At 41.3% G+C, this 26,722-nt stretch overlaps 1 protein-coding gene across 1 annotated transcript in view; it reads left to right on the top strand.

Moving 5' to 3' along the window:
• Positions 1 to 26,722, top strand: part of KAT2B (lysine acetyltransferase 2B) — a 93,479-nt gene that overhangs the window by 46,500 nt on the left and 20,257 nt on the right. Inside the window, exons 4-11 of the mRNA XM_045856970.1 lie at positions 1,808 to 1,900; positions 3,252 to 3,433; positions 10,067 to 10,258; positions 14,944 to 15,050; positions 19,176 to 19,301; positions 21,556 to 21,692; positions 24,254 to 24,462; positions 25,692 to 25,818. Of these exons, the coding sequence (XP_045712926.1) occupies positions 1,808 to 1,900; positions 3,252 to 3,433; positions 10,067 to 10,258; positions 14,944 to 15,050; positions 19,176 to 19,301; positions 21,556 to 21,692; positions 24,254 to 24,462; positions 25,692 to 25,818 (1,173 nt within the window). The remainder of the gene's footprint in view (positions 1 to 1,807; positions 1,901 to 3,251; positions 3,434 to 10,066; positions 10,259 to 14,943; positions 15,051 to 19,175; positions 19,302 to 21,555; positions 21,693 to 24,253; positions 24,463 to 25,691; positions 25,819 to 26,722) is intronic.

Here is a 26,722-nt window from a genome sequence, read left to right as displayed (position 1 = left end):
TGCTTGGGGAACAAAATCCAAAATACTCAGCATTCTCCCCCTCCCCCCAAAATCATTCTTTGGGCAAATATGTTCTCAATCATCCTTCCTTAACTTTTGAAAGGCAGCTCCTATGTCCTGTATGTTTCAAAAATTAAAATGTAGTATACATTTTAGTAGCATTAAAAATAAACTGAAGCCTTAGATGTTGAAAATAAACTCAGTGAAAAGCTGCTTGCTAAAGCTCAGTGTAGCCCAGCGCCTGTGAGTGTGGCCCCGGAGCCCAACTCTCTGGGGTTAAATTCAGCTGCATCACTTATCAAATGGGACCTTGGGCAAGTCCTTCTCTCTCAGTTTCCTTATCTGCAAAATACAAAAAATAATAGCACCTATATCAGCAGATTGTTTTGACTATTAGATAATATGTACAAAGAACTACAAAGAGTGTCTGGCAGAAGTAAGGATGCAAATGCTTGCTGCTATTATTAAAATTTGTTGATATGCCCACTTATCCCAGCTTTATTCTTTTGTAGAAAATAAGATTCAACAGCTCTCCAATCCAGCAGTTTATCTCCACAATGAAACCCCCAACGGGCCAAGTTCCCAAATGGTCTTATTTTTACTGGAGGGAAAAAACGGCAACCGGAATTATTTGTATTTAAATTTTATGATCAATTCTTATGTATTCTTAGAATCACACACAATGGCTTATAGCACATTTGCTCTTGTAAAGATGGGTGTGATACGGTGACCAGATCAACAGCGCCCGGCACTGATAATTTACATGGCACCCTTGGAGACCACTGAGGCCCTTGTAGTACATACCCAGTGGGGTCACCTGGGGACCTGCAGCCTTGTGGGGTTGTCCATGTTCCTTAACTCCTGGGAGAATGGTTGCCTTGTTTCGTTTGTATTGAAAAGGCAGTGCGTTGAGAGAGGAGGGGGAAAAAGTAACTTCAGTAAATGCAGGGTAACGTATCATAACCGGCCCACGTGTGAAGGTTCGAGCAAAGGTGGAAGGTAAAGAATTTTAATATTAAATTTATTTTCAAATTAGGTCTTGATTAGAGGCTCTCTGTTCCCTTTTCGTTCTGATACTTGCTCTTCGAGGGCCTGGAATTCCAATGGCAGGGATTAGAGCAGCGTTTTGTTTTGTGGGTATTGAGATGCCAGAACACTTGGCCTGCATTCTGTGGGCGGAGAGGAAATGAAAAAAGACCGCAACAGTGAAAGTTGCCAGTTGAGAGCCCTGCAAAATTCCTTCCAAAGAGCTTGGGCCCTGGGATTATGACTGTGATATACAGCTGCCACAGACAGTCCCTGTCCCCCCAACCCTCCCACCTCATTTGTGCACAATGGACCTCGGCCTTTCAGGGGCTTAAACAAGACCCTCCAGGGTGTTGTTTAGCACACCTTCAGTGTTCTAGATGGGTGTGTGCGAAGTTTACATGGTGTACACCAGACCCCTGAGTCAGTGGAAAGCCAGAAACAGAGTGGGGAGAGGGGACAGTGCATAGGATACAGGTGTCTGGTGGCCCCTGCTGCCCCAGGCTGCCCGGAGTGTGAAAGGTGCTAGTTGCTCATAGCTGTGGTCGTGGGTGTGTGCAGACTTGGGTTACCGGGTAGTCCACCCGTTTTATGATTTGAGGCTTTGTTTACATGTAGTTTGGATAAATAGAATATGGTGACTTTCCTTCAAGGCTGTGTGTGTGTGTGTGTGTGTGTGTGTGTGTGTGTGTATGAGAGAGGGGGTGCGGAGAGAGGGAGGGAGAGGGAGAGGGACAGAGAGAGAAGCTCTGATTGATTTTTAAAAATGATTTCTTTGCAGCTCTTGAGAAAGTCTATTTTACAAAGAGGAAAACCTGTGGTTGAAGGCTCTTTGGAGAAGAAACCCCCATTTGAAAAACCTAGTATTGAACAGGTAAAAAGAAAAAAGAGAAGCACCCCGCCCCTTTTTTAATTGCTTTAAGGCTGAACAAACCTTTTAATCTTCCTTTCACATCTTTTTTTCTATCCTCCATCCCTGCTTGAGAGATGCTTCCAGTCTGTAGAAATTGTCCCGGGCCCTTTGGCTCAGAAGTGAATACTTAATTTAATAAATGACCTAGCTTTTGTCTTTTAGGGTTGCTGTATACTCAGAAATCACTGTGTATTTGGGGAAGGAAAAAATTAAGTAGAACATGTAATTTGTAAAAATACGTGAAATGTGCTTTTTCTTGGTGTTCATGTTTAAAAATGAAGTCTTTTATCCGTTTGCTTGGAATTGTCTGAAAAAGCTTGTTGATGTGAGGGAGTTCACGAGCAATGTGAAAAAAACAGTAAGCCCAGCAAGCAAATCAAAAAAGAAATGAGATTTTCGAGTCCAGAAATTGACTTCCTGCTGTATGATGATTACTGGAAAGAAGTCGATTTACTCGGGGAATCTGTTGACATGTGCAGACTTTTTCTATTAGGTGTCGCCAGTCTCTTTCATCAGCATCACTTTCTAGCCTGTCATTGTTGGCCGAATAAATCTCGTACTGTTGACTGAATTTCTTGACGAGGATGATTCCAGAAGACATGATATCAGAGCCCTTACAAATAAATGTATTTTTATCAGTCTGTTTTCAGTAGAAGAAATTTTGTTTCTTCTAAACTCTATTAAATAAGAATTCATTGTTGTTGTTTAAAATTTGACATTAGGTTAGATGGGACTGTTCTGTAGACAGATTAAATTAATCCACAGATTCTTGACAAAGCTCATCATTTTGAATAGGATTTGTTTTAGGGGGGTAAGCTTGCTGAAACTGAGAGTGACAGTAAAGAGCTTAAAATCTAGTGAAGTTTAGGTTCAGTGGAAAGTATACTAGTATCCTTTTCATTAAAATTTTCCTAATGTAAAAACATATTTATCCAAGAGCCTCATTATATGTGAGCTATTGTGTTGATAGTACAGCAAGAATTATTCTGCAAAGTAGTCATATTTTATTAAGGGGCTTTGACCTTTTCAGTCTGCGATTTTGATTTTCTTTTTAACCTGTCAGGACTGCAGCAGGCACAGAATTGCAACTCACAGCCTCTCTCTCCTGTCACTTTTCATTTGCTGTGATCTGAGGCACAGCGGATGCCCTCTTGGCATTCCTGCTCTCTGACAGGGAGAAGGAAGAGATTTTCGTGACTAGGGAAATGTCTGTTCCTTTGCTAAGAATCCACCAATGCTGCTGTCTGTGTGGGTGTTCAGAATTAGTGTGATTCCAAAGCTGCACGAATAAATTGCCTTTCTTCCTTTTAAGGGCGTGAATAACTTTGTACAGTACAAGTTTAGTCACCTGCCACCCAAAGAAAGGCAGACAATAATGGAGTTGGCCAAAATGTTCCTAAACCGTATCAACTATTGGCATCTGGAGGCCCCGTCTCAACGAAGACTGCGATCTCCCAATGACGATATTTCTGGATACAAAGAGAACTACACAAGGTAATCAGGTGACCAGTTCTTTTCCTTTGGGCCCCATTGAGCACATCGCATTCATAAAATTGCTACTTGTCTCTGCAGTCAAGGGTTGTCCAGGTCTCGAGGTGACACCATCAATTCAGAGAGAATGTTTGTGTAATTTAAGTCTCCAGACTTCCACTTTTCACTCATACTGTGATGTTGGGGGCGGGGGGTGAGGAATGCAAACCATAGAGCTGTACTTTCCAATATGATAGTTGCTAGTCACAGGTGGCTTCTGAGTGCTTGAAAAACGTGGCTAGAAAAAAGAATGTAAACTATTTCATCAATAGTTTTTTCTGTTGACTACATTTAAAAATGATGTTATTTTAGATATAGTGAATTAACTAAAAACGTTAATTTTACCTGTTTTCATTCTTTGATGTGACTCGTGGAAAATTTTAAATTACACCTGGCTTGCGTTATATTTCTATTGAACATCGCCAATCTAGATAACAATACTATAACTCTGTAATTCTTACACAAAGATCTCATTGGAAAAATGCAATGACCATGAATATAATAATTTTTAAAAGTGATTTTATTTATTTTTTAGAGAGAGGGGAAGGGAGGGAGGGAGAGAGAGAAACATCGATGTGGGATCAATTAGTTGCTTCTTCCACACCTCCAACCGGGGACCAGTCCCGTGCAAACCAGGCGTGTGCCCTGACTGGGAACTGCACCAGCGACCAGTCTGTTTGCAGGCCGGCACTCATCCACTGAGCCACATCAGCCAGGGCTAAAGAACTTTTTTTTTTTTTAAGAAGGAAAGATCACCCTTTTTTTTTTAAAGAAGGAAAGATCAGTCCCAGCACCATGACAGAACTAATGTCATTATATATGTTGTCTTCCAGCCTTTGCTCTTTTAAGTAAATATTTGACATTAGTTAGAATGAAAGAAAATGCAGAATTTGCATCCTTTTTGTCTTTCCACTTAACATCGTATCATTTTACTAGCTACATTACAGTTCACTGAGTTGATGTACCATAATTTACCTAACCATTTCCCTGTTGGTGGGCATCAAACTCTGAAGACCCTTGGACTGCACATGTTTTTTTCTAAAGTGGGAGTTTATTTTTATTGCTTATGAACTGAAAAATAACAAGTTGCTTTAAAAAGTCTTAAGCATGGGGTATACAAAATAGAATGACCTATATTTGTTTTCATTAAAGTCAGAAAATGACTTGGATTATCCATTCTATTCACCTTTTTATACCTTTCCGTGTAAATTCAATATATATATACATATTTCAGATTTAAAGTACAGAATGATTTTTGATAGCTAGTAAAGACCACTTGTCCCCAGGTTATTTTCTGTAATGGCTTGCAGGAATGGGTATAGTTTAAGATAAGCTTTCCTTCCTGTTCACTGGCCTGATTTCCTGAGAACTTCCCCATTTCCCTCTCCTCCCTCCTTTTACAGTAGATACAATTTGAGTATAAAGTATTTTCTCTTAATTATTGACTTTTTGAGGAATTTCAGATTTCTTCAGAATCAATTGTTAAAATATACCTTCATTTCTATACCTCCATTACATTGGAGTTGGAGAGTTTTACATTAACAACCATTTCTGTATTGTTGTAATTTTTGTTTGAAATGAGTTGAGATAAATCTCTCAAAAATAAATACCCTTTAACCCCATCTGTGACAGTGGACAAAACCGAATGTTTGTTAGAGCCCTGGAAGTGTTTGCCATTCTTAACAGGAAAAATTGTTTCATCAAAAAGAATTAAATGTGAAGTAGCATAGAGAATATTATAGTGTTTTAGAAAGCAGGATAAAAATACTATTAGCACTTAGGACTCACCAAGAAATGGGTGGAACTTACAAATATTTAGGGAGTAGTAAAACTAGAAATAAGCTCTGGAGTGAGCGATGGGTTTGAACTGCGGCCCTGTTCCTTCCTGGCTCTGTGCGCTTTAGACCAGTCCTTTCACCTCCTGGACCTTCAGTGTCTTTCTCTGTCCAAGTCTCACACATGAGGCTGTTCCATGAGGTGGTTTTGTGCAGAGTGTCTGGAGCACAGAACAGGTGCTGGGAGGATGCTAGTCATCAATTTCCTCCCACACATGTTGTCGCCTAAAGCTCAGTCACTGCCAACATGGGACTCTTAAGCTGGAGCGTGTACCACTGAATAAGTGCACTGAGAGTGCACTTGGAACATCGCTTTAGAAACTAAGGTAACAAGGGGAAAGGCAGCAGCAGAGTCCTCTTCAGCCCAGCAGCCTGCGCCAACAGCTGAAGGCAGAGGAGGGGAGTCAGCCAGTGATGAAGAGGAGCCCGCTCAGAGGCTGAAATGAATAGGCCCCGATGAGTTCTGAAACCTGCTGATTTCTAGGTGGAATGTAGACCAAGAGCCTCTGTTAATAATACATAAGGAAATGAAGGTAGACAACCCTTCCTCTGCTTCCCCACCATCACACCGTGGCAATGAAGAAAGGGAAGTAGAAACAACCTGTGAAAATTATGAGGATGATTGTTTCAGGGAGAAACCTCACTATCCTGACTACTTGGGAATTTAAATAACCAAACACCACTGTGACATGGTGTCTCACTGATACTGGTCGTCTGAAAAATGGGTAATATTACAGGCTGCAGGCACACTGGACTTTATCTTGATGTGTAAGTGAGCCTTAGGGCCGGTAATGCTGGCTCAGGATATAATTTACGGCAATTGTGGCGATGAGAAGAAAGGGGCTGAACCTGGAGCTTGCATCAACATGAAAATGGGGTGAGATGGGATTCTCTGAGGACAAGAGTGGACTCAGAAAACGGTTCTGTTCATTACAGAGCTAACTCCTGAAGACTGATCCAATAAAAAATTGAACATAAAATGAATGATAGAACTGCTTAAATTACTCATACTGTCTGTTCTGAGTGAAGGAAAAAAAAATATATATATTGAAAATATTTGACATCAATGTTAAAATATACTTAAAATTGATCATTGATACAGGTATATGTCAAATATGCATTATATATATTCCCCAGAAATCCCCATCGTTTCAAAAAAAATCTGGACAAATTTTTGAAATTCCCTGAATTTCATGGTGGTGCACTAATATAATTCTATGAAGAAATAACCTGAAAATAAATTGTTAGAGGTATATGATATATTATAAAATACACCTGACCAACAGAATCTGCTAAAGGAAAGTGGCAACTAATTTGTCTTTGATGCTGAGATGTGCAGAACTTTTGAAAGCTAATGTCACCTCTATATTGGGGAGATGTTTTGTAAGACTGTAGGGCAAGTTAGAAGTAGCTAAGTTGATTTTGGTGAAACAATTTTAGGTAAGCATCGTTCTGTGAAGTATGGCCAGCCACCATACTTTCTGAGCATTCATAACTAGGCTAAGTCTAGGACAGTCTATCAGCACGCACAAAAAGTGGACTAGGGGATAGGAGACCTAGCTTCTAGTATAAACTCTAATAGTAAGTAGCCTTTAGTTCAGGCAAACTAGAAGAGGTCATTTCAATCCTGTGAAACCCTTAGGACTTTCAGTCCAGCAAGTAAGGAGGAAGACATGGTCTGCTGCCCTCAAGCTCCCCAGTTCTGTTCGTGCTTTAAAGAAAGCAAGGTGGGTTGCAAATGATCGCGATGCTGTAAACAATCTGAGTTATTTGAACAATCAGTAAAGAGCATACACAGGCCATCACTATTAGGCATGCAAAAATGAATGAGCTAGCCTTTCACTTCTTTTCAGAAGACCTGAAGCCAGTCACCTAGGCAGAATCTTTCTGTACAGTTAAGTCTTTGGAGGGATGTGTGTGCAGAGACGGGGCATGGAAGTTCCCATTTCCATCTCACTGCATGCAGCATCCCCATCAGTTACTAAAACAGCACTGAAGCACCACACTGTGACTCAGTCTCTTTGTCTTATCAAACTTATTTATGAAGTAAGATTGATCTTGGAAGCAAAAACAAAACTAAACTAAAAAGTGTCAATGGAGTTCTACAAAATAATTCTCAAGAAAATGAATGGAAACTTGTTATTGGAAAGATTTTTCTAGATGACAATCTATGCTGCCTCCCTCTCATCCTGGGAAGATTAAATGACCCCGTAAGTACTTTTGGGTAACATTTTGTGATTTTATGATGATACTTAGAACCTACCTTTGCTGTAGCAGAAATAACATCTTTTGTAAGTAGAGTCGCAGATATCTGTGACCCTTTCACAGATGGAAATGCTATTTGAAAATTAGCACTGCCCAAGAGGTACATAATGTGAACTATATATGTAGTTTAAAATTTCCTTTAAAAAAAGATTTTATTTATTTATTTTTAGAGAGGCAAAGGGAGGGAGGAAGAGGGAGGGAAACATCGTGTAAGAGATACATCGATCCATTGCCTCTCACATGCCTCCAACTGTGGGGACCTGGCCTGCAGCCCAGGCGTGTGCCCTGACTAGGAATTGACTCAGTCTGTTTGCAGTCCAGCACTCAGTCCACTGAGCCATACCAGCCAGGGCTAATCTAAAAAGTAAATAAACACAGGACATTCACTTTCATGTTTTATTTTACCCAATATATAAAAATATTTTTTCACTGTGTAATGTGAAAAATTATTAATGATATATTTTTTTCCTACTAAGTCTTCTAAATCCAGTGTGTATTTTATACTTACAGCACATCTCAATTCATTCTCTAAATGTTAGGTGGTCAAAGCTGCATGGAGACCTACCAAAACAATAAAGTAGTGGTTAATAGAAAAATATTTCACATTGTGTCCATTTAAAAGTAAATTTAAACTCAATTAAAATTAAGTAACAATAAAAATTAAGCTTCTTGGTGTACTAACCACGTTATAAGTGCTCAGTAGTTACCTGTGGCTGGTGGCTACTGTACCAGCACAGGTGGAGGACATGCTCATCATTACAGACAGCTTGATTGGACACTACTGGTCTGAATCCCGAGACGCTCAAATCTTCCATTGGGAGAGATTGGACATATTTTAACATTAAGTCTTTCAAATAGCCTCGTGAGAGCCTAAGTCTCATGAAACTGGACTTCACTTTGTTAAAATTTGTGACCGTTTAACTCTTAACATTTGTAGTGTCATAATATTTTTCTAACCTCATTAGGGGGCCACAGACTGACTAACATCCAGAAGTGAGTGGCCTTGACGGTGATGAATGTCTATGTGAAGTGCCCTGTGGATTAACAAAATAAATGCACTTCCTAGCTTGTTTTTGCTACCACCCAAGATCGCTGTTTCCGACTTGACAAGATACAGCACAACACTTAAGATCCTCATTTTGGTATTACAATCATAAAATGACATTTGAGTGTAAATTATTAAGACAGAAAAGTTGAGTGAAATGTCGAAATGATAGCAGAGTTTTAGGGTTAATTTTGAATGGACTAGCACTTCAGGAAAGTTTTCTTTCCCAAAAGATGAAACACCACACACATGCACCAACACATGGGAAATATGAAGTAATACAGAGGAAGACAAAAAGCTAATAAGCACCAGTAACTCCATATTACTCCACTCCTTCCTGAAGGGCTGAGAGCTCCCGGGGAGCTTCCCGTAGCTGCTTGGGCACACCAGAGCCCTTCCGCCCACTCTAAAGGAAGTCCGGAAGATAGACAGGGCGGCTCGGTTTCGATTTTTAGAAAGCAGGCCCGACCTGGAAGAGGATGTTTAGATCTGCTACCAAGGAATAAGGATCTGTGCAGTGAAGCTTCTGACCCTGCCCTGGTCTGGTGCTGCCCTCTGTGACCCTCAGGGTACATTCCTGTTGCTCCGTCGTCCTGGGAATGAAACTCCCATTCCCCGTAGCTCTGGGAGACCAACATGAAAGAGGGCTGATGTTTGAATAGCTTTCCCGGACTGAATGAGCTTTCCAAATCACGTGCCCGACATAGCCAGAGAACCCCAGAACCGTGGTCAGATCTCAAGAAAGCCCCTGGTTTCCCTCTGGGCCTGGGCATTGCTCCAGCCTTGTGAAATGCTGGGGCATAGTTTTGACTTTGAGTCTGAGTCATGAAGATGTACCTAAGCAACAGATGGTGGAAGCTCATTACTTCCTGCATTTTGTGACTGAGTTTTAAACAGCGTTGAAGATCTTTATCTTCCCACCAAAGCTTCAGGGGTATGTTGAGTGCTGTGTAGGCATTTTAAAGAAGCCTTAAATTTTTCTCAGAGGACATGACGGTGAAATTTTAATTCTTTCACAAAAGCTTCCCCTTTAATTTCTTTAAAAAAAAATTAAACTACTATTTATGTGCCAGAATCTCTAATTGCTGTATGCACTTTCGTGCCCATTTTACAGGTAAGGAAATGGAGACTTAAGAGTGTAATCAAATTTCCAAAGTCACGCAGCCAGCTAAGTGACAAAGCAGAGATTTGATCCCAGGTTCTCTGACTGCAGGACTCACTGCACGACACTGTAAAGTAGAAGGGTTTTCATAGAGTTGGACCCAGGTGGTTGTCCAAGGGCGGGCTGGTCTAGTTCACAAGTTTCACTAGCTGGTTGTGAGACTGCTGTTTGTCACTGCAGCCCCAGTTTCTCCTGCTCTGATTAATAGTGTGAGAGAAGCCCTAATTAAAGATTTCAGATGAGCTGGGGGTTTAAGAGATATTGACCGTGCTTGTCTCCTCTTGTCACAGGTGGCTGTGTTACTGCAATGTGCCCCAGTTCTGTGACAGTCTACCTCGGTATGAAACCACCCAGGTGTTTGGGAGAACACTGCTTCGCTCTGTCTTCACCGTTATGAGACGGCAACTCCTGGAACAAGCCAGGCAGGAAAAAGACAAACTGCCACTTGAGAAACGAACTCTAATCCTCACCCATTTCCCAAAGTAAGGGAGTGGTCTTGCAAGTCTTTGTTTCCTCTGGGAGCTTGAGATCGATAAATACGTGCCAAAGCTGAATCAATAACAAGATCAGGAATGCTAGGAAAAGCATTCAGGGACGAGGGACAAAGGGACCCCCTCCTTTTAACCACCCTCCCCAGAGTCCTCCTGGGGATTGCACAGCCCATCTATTGTTAGCCTTGAATATGTGTTGACTGCGCTCATAGCTCCCTTAGCCCCCACCTCATCCCACCTGGGTGTCATTGTCTCTGAGCTTCATAGAATGGGGTGGTGCTTTGTTTTGTGTATTCAGCTGCCAGGAAGCTAGAGGGGGATGGGAGGGGGGTAGTGTACAGAAGCAGTTTCCATCTACTCAGAAGTGGTGCAAGAGAACTCAAGTGGTTGGTTTTTTTCCATTTTAGACCTCCAACCCTTTCTAAGACGAGTGAGTGAATCACTCCTGCCTCAGCTGCAGTGGGCCTGCCCCCTCACTCTTTGTAAACCAGACCCCAAGAGCGGAGCTGGACAGGAAGAGAGGGGCCTTCTTCACAGTGCTCTTTGTACTTCAAATGCTCAGTTTCTTGAAGAACGTACCTATTCTCGTGCACCTTGCTCCTTGCACCTGCCAGAGCTCCAATATACAAATAATCCCGAAAATATTTTTCAAATGGCGGCCACGTGTCAAAGAGAATAGGAAGTTGCGATGTTGCACTATTGGCTTTGGAAATGCATTTTCCGATCTGAGAACTGAATATCTGAGCTAAGAGGCTGGCTGCCGGTGACAGGGGGCGAGTGTGCAGTGGATGACTTGTCAGGGAGCAGTGACAGCAAAACACGAATGAGACAGTTCATTTTGTGGGTGTCATCCTGCCTAGAGCAGTGCTGGGTAGGGGAGGTACAAGTTAAAATCTAAAAAGGCTTTCTAGGCTTGCTGGTGTAAAGAAAAAACAGAATTTAAGAGAGAAGGTATTATATTCTTTGACCAAAGACAGAGGGAGCCCTGTTTTAGTTGTAAAACTAGGTTTTTATTATTAAGTTACTATTACTGGATTACCCAGTTTGTGTCTGAAGAATGACAATTCTAATTTTTTTTTAAATAAGCTAGGTCCATGCCCTGGTTGGTGTGGCTCAGTGGGTTGAACATCTTGCCACAAAGCAGAAGGTCCCAGTTCGATTCTCAGTCAGGACACAGGCCTGGGTTGCAGGTTCAGTCCCTGGTCAGGGCGTGTGCGAGAGGCAACCGATCGATGTTGCTCTTACATCGATGTTTCTCTCCCTCTCTTTCTCCCTCCCTTCCCCTCTCTCTTAAAAAAAAATAAGTTAGGTCCAAAACAACAACAAAAATGATTTTCAGGTAGAAATCAAATGAAAATTCCTTTGTTGCTCAATATAAGCCCTAAGCCTTAGGTAAAGGTAAAGGATGTCATGGGTGTATCTGATGAGATTTCAGTGAACATCCAATATTCGCATGTAAGTCCTAGTATCCTGATTTTCAGTATTTCCCTGAGAAAACCGGCAGCTGAGACTGAGACAGGACGTGAACAATTTGTCTCCCTCCAGGGGGGAAGATTTAGAAGCACTTAAATGGCAGTGTGAATGTTACCCCTAAATGCATTACGAACTCCGGGCATGCTGATCTGTTTCAGTGGCTGCCTTTTAACTAGTCTAAGCGCCTCTCCTTAGAGATTAAAGCAATTTTCTTACTACTGTCTCTATTGCATTTGCCACATAAGCAGCATTTTATGTTTTCAGATTATAGTTGTCATTTGGTCTCTAAGCCAAGGGACAAAGAGGAAAAGAGGACCCCCCTCCCCACCTTTGATGGTGCTTAAAGAAAAATTTTAATTACGTTGCATAGTGACAATTTTTTCCCCATAGCAAATGTATTTTGCTTCTTGCAGATATTTGCTAATTATAGGGCGGTTTGTTCCTTCAACCCATAGTTCTGGCGTGCTTGTGCTGTTGAGCTAATCAGTGCTGCTTTTCCTTCTCTTTTACTAATGGTAGGGTAAAATTACCACCCACTTCTCTTTTTAAATCTCTTTTCATGGACTAGGACAACATTTGAGGTTATTAGGGATTTGTACCAACAGGTTTGGCAGCAGAATCACACATGTGTTGAAGCCCAAGGTTGAGACTTGCGCACTGTCACCAAGCGAGAGCTGCGCACGCTCCCCCCATCCCCCCCAGGGAGGTCACTGGTTCTCCAGAGGGATTTTCAGGGCCTTCCTCCTTACCTGCCTCCTCTTCATGCATTGCCCACGTGGCTTTAACTTGTGCCTTTCCCCAATCTATCGGCTTACCAGGTTATTGTTAAGAGGAGTTTAGTACCTATATTTCATTCTAAAAGTGATAAATGTGCATGTTGGTGAAAAGCTGGTTAAGAAGCAGAACACCAGCCACAGCCCTGCCTTTAGTGCTTTCAGATATTTCTATATATTCTATATGTCTTGTGTTCTTTTGTTCTTCATACAATTTTGTATCCTGTGTTTATAAAATAAGCCCACTCTCTTGTCATTACAGGAGACCGTTCTTTATTATTATGAAAAAACTACATATGTATATACATATATAACACACACATAATTATTTTCCTAAAATTGCTAATGGCGTTTTTCTTTGGCAGGTCTGTGCCCCACTTTGTGAAGAGTGTTCTGATCATATAATTACTAACAAAGAAGGAGTCTAGGTCTAGAAGAGGAAAGGAAATTCACTTCTGTGATGAAGGGCAACTGGGAAAATCTTGAGGGCTGTGTGAGGGAAGGCAGGTCTGCTTAGGAAAAGGGGGCAGTGAAGCAAGAATCTCTCATCTGCAAGATCAGCGTGTGTGTGATCTTAGGAAGGATTTTAGCTCCTGCTGCTGTCTGTCATTCTGTGTTTGGCAGGGCGCATGCTAACGTGTTCTAAAACATGCCTTAATGGTGGCTTGCATAGCAAGAAGAAGTGACTCCTGTGGTATCTATAAAGCATGAATTATTCTACCGAGTGAGGTTAGGCCTTCACTCAAATGGATCTTGTTTTTAAATCTTCTATGAGTGGCAAGTCAGAACTCCCAGAACCTTTTCTCATCTGTTTTTACTTCAAGAAACCAACTCCTTTCTCCTCTGAAACCATCTGAAATCTCACAGGCATTGATAAATGAGAAGAATAGTAGTATTTTTACTAATAGTATTGATGCTACTGATGGTGCTGCTGCTGATGATGATAACAAGTCTTTGATCAGTTATTCAAAACCTCGGTACTAAATATGCTTTACAATACAAATATTTAAAGCTTTTCTAAAGGTAATCAATATAATGCATGTGCCATATATTAGCTCCAGGGATGGGGTTAATTCTCCTAAATTTAATACATTCATAATTACAAAGACTACAAATAATCTTATGTAGGTTAAGGTCAGTTTTTGTTACCAAATGGGATATGGGAAATCTTTCTTTAAGGGCTTTTGGATTTTACAATTTTAGAGAAGGGATATAGATGGCGTATAATAGCTAGCCTTTATTATATCGTTACCTGCAGACTCCATGAGGGCAGGTGGTTGTTTTGTTCACCCTGTCCTTCTAGCACCTCACTCAGTGTCTGGCCCATGGTAGGTGTGCAGTCAATATTTGTTGAATGAGTGAATGAATGAATGAATGAATGAAGCACATGCTAGGGACCATCTTAGGCATGCACATTAGCTTATCCCTCCTGACCACCCTATGCAGGAATTACTGTTGATATTTCCTTTTTATAAAACAGACTGGGGAAGAGGAAAGTTAAGAACTTGTTTCAAGATCATACAAATAAGTGGTGGTGAGCTTTGTAAATGAATTCTGGAGCCCAGGCTCTTAGCCATTATTCTTTGTTCTTCCCCTAGAATTAGTGTACCTTAAAAGTGGCTTGCAGGAAAAGATTCCAGGACGAGAGGTGTAGATTCGTGTTGGTATTTTAACCATAGTTCTTCAGTTTTGGTGTACATAAGAGTTGTCCAAGGGACTCACCAAAATTTAGTCCTCAAAGCCTCTCTCACGGACTCGGATTCAGTATGCCTAGGTGAAGTTGGGTAACTATTTCAAACAAGGTCTCCAGGTAATTTCTTTGGGCCCCTAGAACTTGAGATTCCATTGAGTTTATAGCACAACAGGCAATGTAATTTAGTAATTAACCACTGGTTCAATCTTGGTCTTGAATTTACTAGTTGTGGGACTTGGTACCAGTTATTTAACCTCTCTCTGCCATAAGTTTTTTCATCCGTAAGGTTATGAAGATCAAGTAAGTTAGAGTAAGAGCTATGGTATGTGTGGGATAAAGAAAAATAAAATGTGTAACTCAGTGGGTTGCTGTGAGGATCCAGTGAGTCATGAGAACAGTGCAGGCTCATAGCAAGTACTCGGTGAAGGTTAACAGCTTCTGTTACGGTAATGACAGCTGCCTGGAGGATTGGAATCTGCATTTCCACTGGTGTCATGCTCTGTGTAGTCGGTTGTCAGTCTATGCAGAGTCAAAAGAAAACAAATTTCTAGAATTATATTTTTGTGAATATTCCAGGGCTACTCCACTAAATCATTTGAGTCATAATTGACTAGCATGTCTCTGAGTTGAATGTGAGATGCTAATGTTCAGGTGATTGTCACAGATGGTGAGGGCTTCCATTTCTCTGGCAGTGCATGAGTTTTGGGTCTTACTATTGCTTTTGCTCTTGTGTCCAGGTTTCTGTCCATGTTAGAAGAAGAGGTTTATAGTCAAAACTCTCCCATCTGGGATCAGGACTTCCTATCAGCTTCTTCCAGAACCAGCCAGCTAGGAATCCAAACAGGTAAATTTCTTTTTGCATCAACCAGAGAACAACCAGGAAGTGTTACTTGCAGTTCACTCTGCATTTATTTGTGTTTTTCATCAAGAAATTGAAGACTGGAGCCAGCAAATTTTGCATCTGCACCTCTGTTACTGAGAAGAGCAGGTGCAAATCAGTTAAAACAATTACTGCTCCTGCTCTTGGGTTTGCTTAGCTTGCACATTACAATTTTGTAATTGTAATGGAGGTGTAAAATACCAGGCAGTTCAGCTCTGTAGTCTATTCCTGGCTGTTTTTAAAGATACTTACAGTCTTCGTCAATGGCCTGATATGCCCAGGAATCAAGGTTCAGTCTGGGTTCTCCATCCATGATGTCTGTTTTGTGTATCAAGTTACCATCATGTATAATGACAGGATGGTGAGTGGAAGACAGCAATTTTGAGTCTCAGGACACAACGAACTTCCCAATGGGGCCAGGACATCCTTGCCATTGCTTTGAGTCAGCCAGTGGCATCACCTGGCAATTTGGTGAGGATGGAAGGCATGTGATTTGTGGAGTCACACTGATTCCAGAGAGAGGGTCTGGATTTTTGCCTTTGAAACTAGAAGAATTGAGAGATGCCAAAACAGTCATTTATATGTGGCCATTGGGAGAGACAGAATGCAGAAACTTTTAAAAAAGATTTTATTTATTGTTTTTAGAGAGAGGGGAAGAAAGGGAGAAAGAGAGGGAGAGAAACATCAATATGCAAGAGAAGCATTGATTGGCTGCTGCTTGCGTGCCCTTATCTGGGGACCTGGCCTGCAACCCAGGCATGTGCCCTGATGGGGAATCAAACTGGCTACCTTTCAATTTGCAGGCTGATGCTCAAGCCACTGAGCCTCACCAGCCAGGGCAGAATGCAGAATTTTGATCTTAAGAGCTTTTAGTAGCTCTAGGTCAGTGTGTAATAGGGGGACTTGTGGCCATCACTTCCAGGAAAGATACTTTTATTCTTGCTATTTTTTTCCAAAAAGAATTTTACATGAAATAAAAGTGACCCTTTTTAGTATATGGTTCTGTGAATTTTGACAGACACATTACTGTGTAACCACCACTACCATCAAAATATAGAACAGTTGCATTGCCCTGGAAAATCCTGTTGCACCCCTATGTAGTTCTTTCATTGCCATACTCCCAGCACTGGCGACCCCAATTTGTTTTATTTTCCCTATAGTTATTATTATTTTTTGCCTTTTCTGGAAGGTACATAGCTTTTTGAGTATGGATCCTTTTACTCAGCATCGTGCATTTAAGAAGGCATTTAAAGATTTTTTTTCACCTAGACCCCAAGTTTGGGTGTAAATATAATTAAACTCCTACAAAGCAGAATACTTAAGGAATGAGGTATTTTGTTTTGGATCAAATCATTTTTGTTTGCATTTTTGTTACCAAAAACATGTTTGTGTTTTTTTTTTTTTAACCTTAGGCCATAGAATATCATGACATGTTTTTCTGGCCCCAGACCTGTTGAGCTTTGGGGTCTGTCTGTGCATCCTGCATGCTTCCTCCAAACCTGAGTTCACCAGACGTGTTTTCTGTGGTGACTGGGCGTATGCCTTTGTGTCCCTGTGCTGTTCACTGTATCTTTGTCCTGACTCGGCTAGCTTTCAGATGGCATCTCTCCCACAGACTCCTCCCTAATTCTCCCTGTGCCTTCCAGCCAACACTGGATCCCCTTTCTTCCTCACTGCCACGGAACCTCGACTGTGTCCTCCCCTTGGTTCTCAAACTTGGCTGCACAGTGGCCTCACCCATGGTGATTTAAAATAATACTAATTTCTGAGTCTCTTCTCAAGAATGTGTGATGTAATTTGCTTAGGGTGCGGCTTGGATGGTTTAAAAGCTCCCAGGTGATTCTCATGTGCAGCAATATTTGAGACCTGCTGGGTCATACAACACTTCTCTCATGTTATGCTAGACCCATTTTTTATGGGTGTCTTCTTTCTCCTCTGAGTATAACTCTTAACTGGTCAGAGACCCATTTTGTCACAGTAATGATAATAAATGATACTTCCATTAAGTGCTTGTCTATGAAGTGTGCCTCACGTCTTCAAGCTTTAACACAAAGCCTGGGAAGTTGCTATTTCAATCCCTCTTACTTATAGGTGGGAGTTGCCCAAGACCCGGCCTTGTTTAGTGATAGAACTGGGTTTTACACCTGGGTCTGTCTAATTCTTAAACACCGTATCCTGAATTACAAGCCAGAGTTGTAACTGCTACATTGCACTGCTTTGCTGTGCATTGCAAATGTACAGGCACGTGCTTGTGGAGGGAGTGAGTGAAGGACAGTTTCCTCCTTCAAGCAGGGGGATACTGAAGCTATTCAGCACTTAATTCTTCTCTGGGGGGTCTTCTGGAGAGACCCTCCCTGTTCAAAAGTCCCCCTGACCCTTGCCTGCTCAAAATGCTTCCCAATTTGTCCCGCTTCAGCAAATTACCTGTCATGGCACGGGATGGAGAAGGTCGAGGTTGTCACTGTCCCTCTGGGAATTGCATGTTTATTTCTGTGGCTAAGGTTGTAACCCAGTTCAGCTGGATGGTACTCATCAGTATTACCTGGAGCCATCGGAAACAGGCTGTCTTCTCCTGTTCTACTTTAATTGCAGTGTGTTCTCTTTGGGGAAAGAAGAGTGCAATCATCCACTTAATTGGCATGTCTGCACATCTGTGCAACTGTGATAAATGACATTCATAATGATGGCTCTGTAGTTGTGCAGGATACTCAGATGTCTTCAGAATCATCAGAGCTACCTCTTTGTGTAGACTCACTCTAGTGTACTTTGAAATTCAGGAGGCCTGCGTGCTGGAAGAAAAACCATATAGCCTGGCACTTGAGTATAGTCTCAGTCTTTCATGCAGACGACTATTACTCAGTTAGGAGTGCTGTGGGCTGGTATCTCTCTGTGGCTTGGGTTACTTATTCCATCTCTTTCTTGGCTGCTGGGAATGTCCTCTGCACACTGAACATGGCTGCATTGAAACTTAGATAAACATTGTCTTTGGACATCTGCCTGCCCTGCTGTACTCTGTTGTATATTTCACCAGTGACACTGAAAGTGTCTCTATCCCTCAACCACTCTCACCTCATCAGCTACAGATCAGGTGCATGCCAGCAAAGCAACATCCTATTTCTTACAATGGCTTTAAAAAAAGGTTTTGTTTGGAAATACTCTCAAACTTACAGAAAAGTTACAAAACTACAAAAAAGAAATCTTGTGTACTGTGTATATTCCCCCCCCCACTCACCGATTATTAACATGTTGCCATACTTGCTTTCTCGCCCCTCCCCTCTCTCTCTGTTTCAGTTCTATCTCTGTCCCTCTCTCTGTTTTTTCCTAAACCACTTGAAAATTGCAAACATCATGCCCCTTTACTGACTTCAGTGGGTATCTCCCAAGAACAAGGCCATTCTCTTACTTAAGGGTATAGTTATTAAAGTAAGGGATTTTCATCTTGATGCAAGGTCAAACCTTATTACTTAATCTATGAGCTATTTTCTCCTTTTGCCTCTTACCTCAATCTGTGGTTTATAGCATTTTTTGCATCACATCAGGGGGCACATAATGATAGCCTGTCCTGTTTTGTTGGTATGAAGTTTGATCACTTGGTTAAGGTGGTATTTTATGAGGTTTCTCCACTGCAATGATACCACTTTCCCTTCTGTAATAAAAAAGTACTTTCGTGGGGTGATACTTGGAAATTACCCGTCTTCATCAGCATTATACTCTCAAGGTTTAGCCTGCATGGATGATTCTCTTGAATTGATTATTGTATACTGGCTGCCATTTGTTCTAATTTCTATCATTCCTTCCTTGTTTATTTGTTGGCATTCTTCTGTCAGAAAGAGCTTTACCTTCTCCCCACTAATTTATTTTTCTTGTCCTTTGTGATTTTATCAGTATGGACTGAGATATTTGTATTCTGTTCAGTGGGCTGTAATGCATTACTGTCTTTATTATCATGCTCACATTGACCCCATTGCTTTTATTTTAGAGACGACTTCTCTGAGGCATTGGGCAGGAATGGGATGCTCACGTGCCCTTGGTTCCTCATTGCCTAAGAAAAAAGTCATCTAATACCTTATTTTCCTTTCCTTGGGACAGTCATCAATCCACCTCCTGTGGCCGGGACGATTTCGTACAATTCGAACTCATCTTCCCTTGAGCAGCCGAATGGAGGGAGCACCAGTCCTTCTGGCAAAGGCTCTTCTGGGCTTGAGGCAAACCCAGGTAATCATGGAGGGGACATTGCAAAGGGCTGTGAATTGCCTTAGAGGTTCTCTTGTGATCCGAGAAGTACCAGAAGTAGAGTTAGACCAACTACAGGTTGTTCATATCCAGGATTTTAATGGCTAGAAATGACTTTGATCTGTATTGGGTAGTTACTATTGTGTAACAAACCAACCAAAATGCAGAGCCTTAAAACCAAACCATAATCTTTTATTATCACAGCTCGCTCATGCTGTGTGTTGCCTGGTTGGTGGCTGCTCTCAGCTGCCGCATTAAGTCTTAGCCGGGCTTCCCGAGTTCTACCTGCCGATGGGGGCTTTGTGCCGGGCTGGACAAGAGTGTTCAAACTGGAGCATCTCTGTTCCACACGTTTCTCACCCTCCTGGGATCATTGGACTTTTTTTTCTTTTCTTGGAACAGAATATGTCCTTATAATGATGCCAAAAGCACCAGAAAGGAGGCAGAAATGGTTTCTTGAAGCCTAGGCTTAGAACTGGGATACCATCACTCCTGCCTCATTTTATCAGCCAAAGCAAATCACATGGCAAAACTCAGAGTCGAGGGCTGGAGAGATATTCTCTACTCCTTTTGCAGGAAGAACTGTGAAGTCACAGGGCGGAGTGTGGATACCAGGAGGGACGACATTGGCCATTTATGTAATCTGCCACGTGGGCAAAAATGTCCCTTGATCCTAAAGTTTTGATTTCACAGATAGAGAGTGTTTTGAAGGTTGCATTTCTGTCCTCAGGCTTGACATCCAACAAATCTTGGATATGACCAAAGTTTGACCTTAAAGAAGTGGCACAAAAGAAGGAGAGGAGAGGATTTCATGCGAAGCACCAGATTTTTAGCGTGTGTGTCACCATGCTGTGTTCTCTTTTCTGCTTTCAAAGCAGACACCCCTCGATCCAGAAACTCCACCAGTGAGCTTGGGTGTCGCCTCAGATTCTTTCTTATCATAACACTATTGGCAGTCAGTCCGTCAGACTGGGGGCTGATTAGGCATACACCTCAGCTACAGAATAAGTAGTTCACAGAGTTACTTTCGGGGCATCATGGAATTTGAGGTTTGTTGGTCACCTCCCATACAACAGCGAAGAGACTTATAAAAACAAGTACTCAATGAAGTTCATTTAGTAATTAACATAATATTTCTGGAAGCCTCTCGCATGGATAGGATACTCTACATTGCCCTTCTTTTAAATGAAAGCTAGTGAGATTGCTGCATGGAAACATGCTTAGTGGGATTCACTCCTGAAGAATCAGTTAGATGGGAATATCTAAAATTTTTAATAAAATTAACTATAAAAATAAATACATGATATACAGAAAAAAATTAAGGAAAATCATGCATGATAGTAGAAAAGAAGAAAACCAAACGCCACCATGCAGTCTAATGAGGAAATTGGGGGAAAGTCCTCCTGGTCTTTGCCTGGCCTTCCCCAGCATGTGACGAGTCAATAATGGCCCTGCTTACTTTCTGAGGCATCATTTTAAGGCAGAAAAGCATTTTGAGAGATAATGAATGAAAAAAATTTTTACTAGTATATTTCAAATATATATAGACATATATACATAAATACCCACACATACCTAAATATATATACATATGTATATAAAGGAGAGAATTAACAGAACTACAAGGAAAAATAAATCAACCCACAGTTGAAAATGAAGAAACATCTCTGGGTAATTCATAGATCAAGGAGACAAAACTATCAGTAATAATATAGAAGTTCTGAAAACATGACCAGCAAGCTAAAATGGTAGTATAGAAATTATTACTCCTAAAAGTCAGAAAATATGCATTTATTCCAAGAAGACACGACACATTTATAAATAATTGTCCATGTTTTAGGCCATAAAGCAAGTTTCAAAAAAAAATTGTGATATTTTGGTATTACATGGACTATTTTCTCTAACCACAAAGGGACTTAATTAGAGAGTAATAATGAACGATAACTAGAATTACTCCTTGCATTTACAAATGGGCAAATTATGCTTTAATAACTCATATATTAAGTTAAAAGTTATCATAGAAAACAGGAAATATTCAGAGTGGATCTGTAGTTGGCAGTTATTGGGACTTCCTCCTTTTTCCCACTGTCCATTGCCACCTCTTTCCAGGGTAAATGGAGATCTGACTTTCATACCCATTAGTGTTACTGGAAAATTGTTTGGATGAGTCAACATATGTTATCTGTGTTGTGTTTAAAATAACCCACTGTTTGCCCTTTTATTTTGATCCTCATAGGAGAAAAGAGGAAAATGAATGACTGTCATGTTTTGGAGGAAGCCAAGAAACCCCGAGTTATGGGGGATATTCCAATGGAATTAATCAACGAGGTCATGTCTACCATCACGGACCCTGCAGTGATGGTTGGACCAGAGGTCAGCAGGGTGAACCTGGGCAGCCAGCTGGTAGACCCCTTCTGCTCTCCTAGCCAATCTAGTTGCCTAAAATGGGAGTGGTATCACTGAGAGCGTGTCATGCTACCCTAGTTTGCATTTAACCTGGTGGTCAGGGCAGAGAGGGCAGGAACAGCTGGTTGGAGAAGCGATTCCCTTTGATGAATATCATATCACAGGGAAACTGACTAATAATCTCACACTGTTGAAGCCATTTCTCCTCTCTCAACTTTTTTTCTTTTTAAATCCTCACCCAAAGATATGGTAATTGGTGGGCAAATTATGCTTTAATAATTCATATATTAAAGAGAGGGAGGGGGGAGAGAGAGAGGGAGAGAGAGAGAGGGAGAGAAAGAGAGAGAGAGAGAGAGAGGGAGGGAAACATCTGTATGAGAGACAAACATTGATAAGTTGCCTCTTGTCCACACTCTGGCTGGGGATTGAACCTGCAACTTTTTGGTGTACAGGATGATGCTTCAACTAACTGAACCACCTGGCCAGGACCTCCCTCAACTTTTTATCTTGAAAAATTTAAACCACCATAAATGTTGCAAACATTCCATGATAAAGACTTTTTAAATTTCCCAGTTATTAACATTATACTACATTTGATTTGTCTCTGTGTCCCTCCTTCCCTCTCTCCTTTGAACCTTTTAGAACCATTTCAGAATTGAATACAGATGTCATAACATTATATCCCTAACTATTTTTCCTGTATCTTGTAAGACTAGACTATATTTTTACATTAACAAAATGTAGTTATCACTATCAGAAAATTTAGCTAGGTTATAGTATTGTCTAATATGTGGGTTGGCAAACTACAGCCTGCCGGCCAAATCTGACCCACTGTCTACTGTTGTCAGTAAAGTTTTATTGAAACATATTGTCTGTGTCTGCCTTGCATTACAAGAGCAGACTTGAATGCTTGAGTCGGGCCATGTGGCTTACAAAGTCTAAAATACTTGTTAACTGACCCTTTATAGAAAAGTTTGCTGACACCTCCCCTAATGTGCAGCCTATATCCAAATTCCTCATATATCCAAATTATGTCCTTGATAACATTTGTTGCATTTAGTTCTAATCTCTTCAGTCTCTAATCAAGAATAATTCCCAGCCCTCTTTTGGTCTGTCATGGCAGTGTCTTGTTGAAGAGGCCTGGTCGCTAGTTTTGTATAATGTCCCTCCATTTGGATTTTGTCTGTTTGCTCAAGGCTGGATTCAAATAAAACATTCTGGGTAGAAGTGCTGCCATCACCTCATGCCTTCCCTCCAGTGGCAGGGCACTTTAAGGCATTTGTGACAGGTTCCAGGAAATCAAGAAATGGCTTGGAGATTATTTTGCAAAACATCTTTTTAAACATTTTTTTAAGCGTGGCTCTGCTAGATTAAAATATCTATTTTTTATTTGTCATGTTTCCTTAGATATTTATTTCATGGTATTAGGATAATTTAGAGAACTAGAATGTTGTAAGAGAAAGATCTCATTATAAAGTTATCCTTCCCTTTTCCTTCTAGTTACCCAAACCTGGGGACAAAGGCCATATGTAGTACCTTTTGTATACCTGTTTTTAGGGATTTAGGGATTTCACAGATTCGATGAGCTCAGATCTTTCAGCTGTAAAATGTAGATGCAGTCACAACTTTCAAAATTTGTTGTGTGGATGTAGTAGTGTACTGGAGTTGGTTCCTACTGGCATGCAGAGCCAGTTGTGAAATTTTCAGGAATTTCATGAGCTGGTTGTTAAATATGTTGGCAGTTTGAAATGACGGTAGTTGCATGTGGTCACCTGTAGACCAATGAAAGGAGCAAGTACTCATAAGCAGGGCTTTTCTTCTCTGGGCAACCATTTGTTGAACACTTAACCCACTTACCGCCAGGTGGGTTAAATACGATGGGGAGTATAAAGTGCTGGCACAGCTTGGGCTGCCTGCTAGGATTGAGAATGGGTCAACAGATTCTCTGGAAAAAAACTGTCCTCCAAAAAAGAGGTACTGACTATGTAAATGTGACTGCCACCACTGGTCCTGTCATGAGAATTTGGGATCTGTCATCCGAAGGGTCCTATAGAGCTCAACCAGAGGGGATTCCTCCAAAGAGCTCAGCCAGAGGGGATTCTCTGCCTCCTGGCAGAGAGCTCAGCCAGGGGTTCACAAACTATAGCCTGTAGGCCAAATCCAGTCTGTCCCCCTCCTTTCAAATAAAGTTTTATTGGAACGCTATTATACCCTTTCATTTATGTATTGTCTATGGCTGCTTCCACGTCACAACAGTGTTGACTAGTTGCACAGAGACCTGACCCTTCACAGAAAAGTTTGATGACTCCTAATCTGTACCACATATCCATGTACGTGTATGATACTCTGATCTCTCAAAATGCTTTACCTACTTTTTCTATTTTGTTTTCATAATGCATGTGTTGTTTGGGACCCTGCACGTCCATAGCTTATTAGAACACAGAAGAGCACCATTGTTGATTATGTCCTATCCCCACTGTCTTAAGAGAAGAGCTCTGTGTAATTTTTTCCTGTCTCCTGCATCCCAGAACAATTTTTTGTCAGCACATTCGGCCAGGGACGAGGCAGCCAGGCTGGAAGAGCGCAGGGGCGTGATTGAATTTCACGTGGTCGGCAATTCCCTGAACCAGAAACCCAACAAGAAGATCCTGATGTGGCTCGTCGGTCTGCAGAATGTGTTCTCCCATCAGCTGCCCCGAATGCCCAAAGAGTACATCACACGGCTTGTCTTTGACCCGTAAGTGGGGCTTTGCCCTTCCTTCTTTTTATTTTTCCTTTTTAAATGAAAGAGGAACTACTCAGAAAGTGAAAGTCAGCCATGGTCACCCACCGAATCCCGCTGCCTCTTGTCACGCTGTGGATACAAAGCTACCCTAAAAGAATTGCCGTGTCTAAAGCATTAAGATTAATTTTTCAACAGTTCATACATTTTTTTATTAATGATAATGAAGCTTTGTGCTTTAAGTTGCTGGCAATTATCCTGTGCTTCATTCATTGTAGCAATGAAAGAGCATAAACACTGAGAGGAGGCCCCGCTTTTTGAGTAGTCAGAGCATTCTTGATTTTGGTGTCTTAACTAGGTATCATGGTTGCCTGGGTCCACAAGCACTAGGAAAATTGTTGGGATACCAGACGTTAACTTTGAAAAACCCGTTGCTTAAAAAAAGAAGCCTAAAGAACAGTCATTACATTGCTCGGACAAGAGCTAATGCTATAAAGTGTTGTACATGCATTGTAATTTCAAATTAACTTTACAGTCTAAGAAGCTGTCATACAAAGTTAAACTTTGTAAGTTTTTCACGTGTAATATTTATATAAGTTAATCTTTTTGAATATAAAGGTGCTTTCCTATATTAAAAAACCTAAAACAAAAAAAAACTAAACTTTTCTGATTGGCCGTATTTTAACATATATAGTGCAATAGCCTATATGGACTGTGACTCGTGTACGACAGCTCAGAGGGACATTTTGACAGAGAGGAGGCCTGACAGGATTCGTAGTGCAGGTTTGGGCAGATTGTGTATGTGGGTTTTGTATTCTTTCCCATAATGTTTCTGTCCTATTTCTGAGTACGAGTCATCTTCAGAAACACATGCCACTTCTGTCCATGACTTTGTGCTCTCCCGCTGACTCCCCAGCACAGGGCCCTTGGCACTGGGTGTGCCCCAGTTCTAGTTCTCTGGAACACTTACTCTGTTCTTTACTTGGAACCCCCAGACCATTTTTAGATGGCTGGCATTTTGTTCAGGTGGAACCTCTGATGAAGACTTGTGTAAGCAAACATGCTCTAAAAAGTCCACATGAAAGAATGGTCTGGTGAGATAATGGCTAGATAAAGGAGGTTTCCATAGAAACTCAAGGAAAGTACTGTCCCCCTTTCCTGGTTGGATAATAAGGAATGCACCCCCAATAGTATATTTATATAACCAAGAGAGGTAACACTTTGATATGATCTTACTGTTTCAGGAAACACAAAACCCTTGCTTTAATTAAAGATGGTCGTGTTATTGGTGGTATCTGTTTCCGCATGTTTCCATCTCAAGGATTCACAGAGATTGTTTTCTGCGCTGTAACCTCAAATGAGCAAGTCAAGGTAAGAGTAACCCAAGGTCTTAAAGAAAAATAATGTGGTATTTCTCACTAAAGCTACAGAGCTTGGGAAGGTCTCTGTGGGTCCAGAGCAGGTTTGAAGTGGAGTGCAGGACTTTCTGAGAAGTCCTCTCACTGCTAGTGTCTGAACCTGAGGAGAATAAATGTCCTGTATATTGTCCCATATATCCACAGGTGCAGCTCTACTGAGACTTTGTTGGACCTTGGGACAAGGTGCAGGGACACTGAGCAGCCCCAATGCAACTCAAGTATAGTCTATGGCAAGTGAAGGATGTTTGAAAATAAATCGAGTGGTCACTGTTAATTCTCTCTCACACACACGCGCACACACACAGAGCTGGTGGCAGTGAAACCCCAGAAAGGGTATGGTGTGGTGTGGATTAGGAAGATGATTTAGGCGGCTTACACTTCAGAAAGATTTCTTATGACTTGGTCCCTAATGGGGTGGGTGGGCAGAAACTAAAGAAATTCTATAAGAAGAGAAGCTGTGAAAAAATTTCAATTTATGGCTGTATTTCAGAAGCATTCATGCTGGGTTTGGAATGTAATGTTTTTAGAGGGTGGGGAGTGTGTGTGTGAATAATTTACTTTCCCAATTATCCTTGGCGTAGGTCCTTCCCTCCCCAGGAACTATGGCTGTTTTATTGATGCCGCGGGTGGTATCCCAGTCTGCCTGGAATGAGCTACAGTCTCAGTTGGCTGGAAGAGCTCTGATCTAGAGGAGGTTGTGTTTTACTCTGCTGCTCTTAGGAAAATGGAGAGAGGAAATGTGTCTTTAGAATATTACTCATTTGGTAGTTGGGGAGCCCTAAAGAATATCGTGTGAAATAATGTGGGTGGTGGGCGGTGGAAAGATAAGCCGCTCAGGACTAGACGGCTGCTGAGAA

The sequence above is a fragment of the Phyllostomus hastatus genome, unplaced genomic scaffold, assembly GCF_019186645.2.
Source record: "Phyllostomus hastatus isolate PE091 unplaced genomic scaffold, TTU_PhHast_1.1 phas_scaffold_129, whole genome shotgun sequence".
Lineage (NCBI taxonomy): Eukaryota > Metazoa > Chordata > Mammalia > Chiroptera > Phyllostomidae > Phyllostomus > Phyllostomus hastatus.
This window is presented reverse-complemented; position numbering and strand designations above follow the sequence as displayed.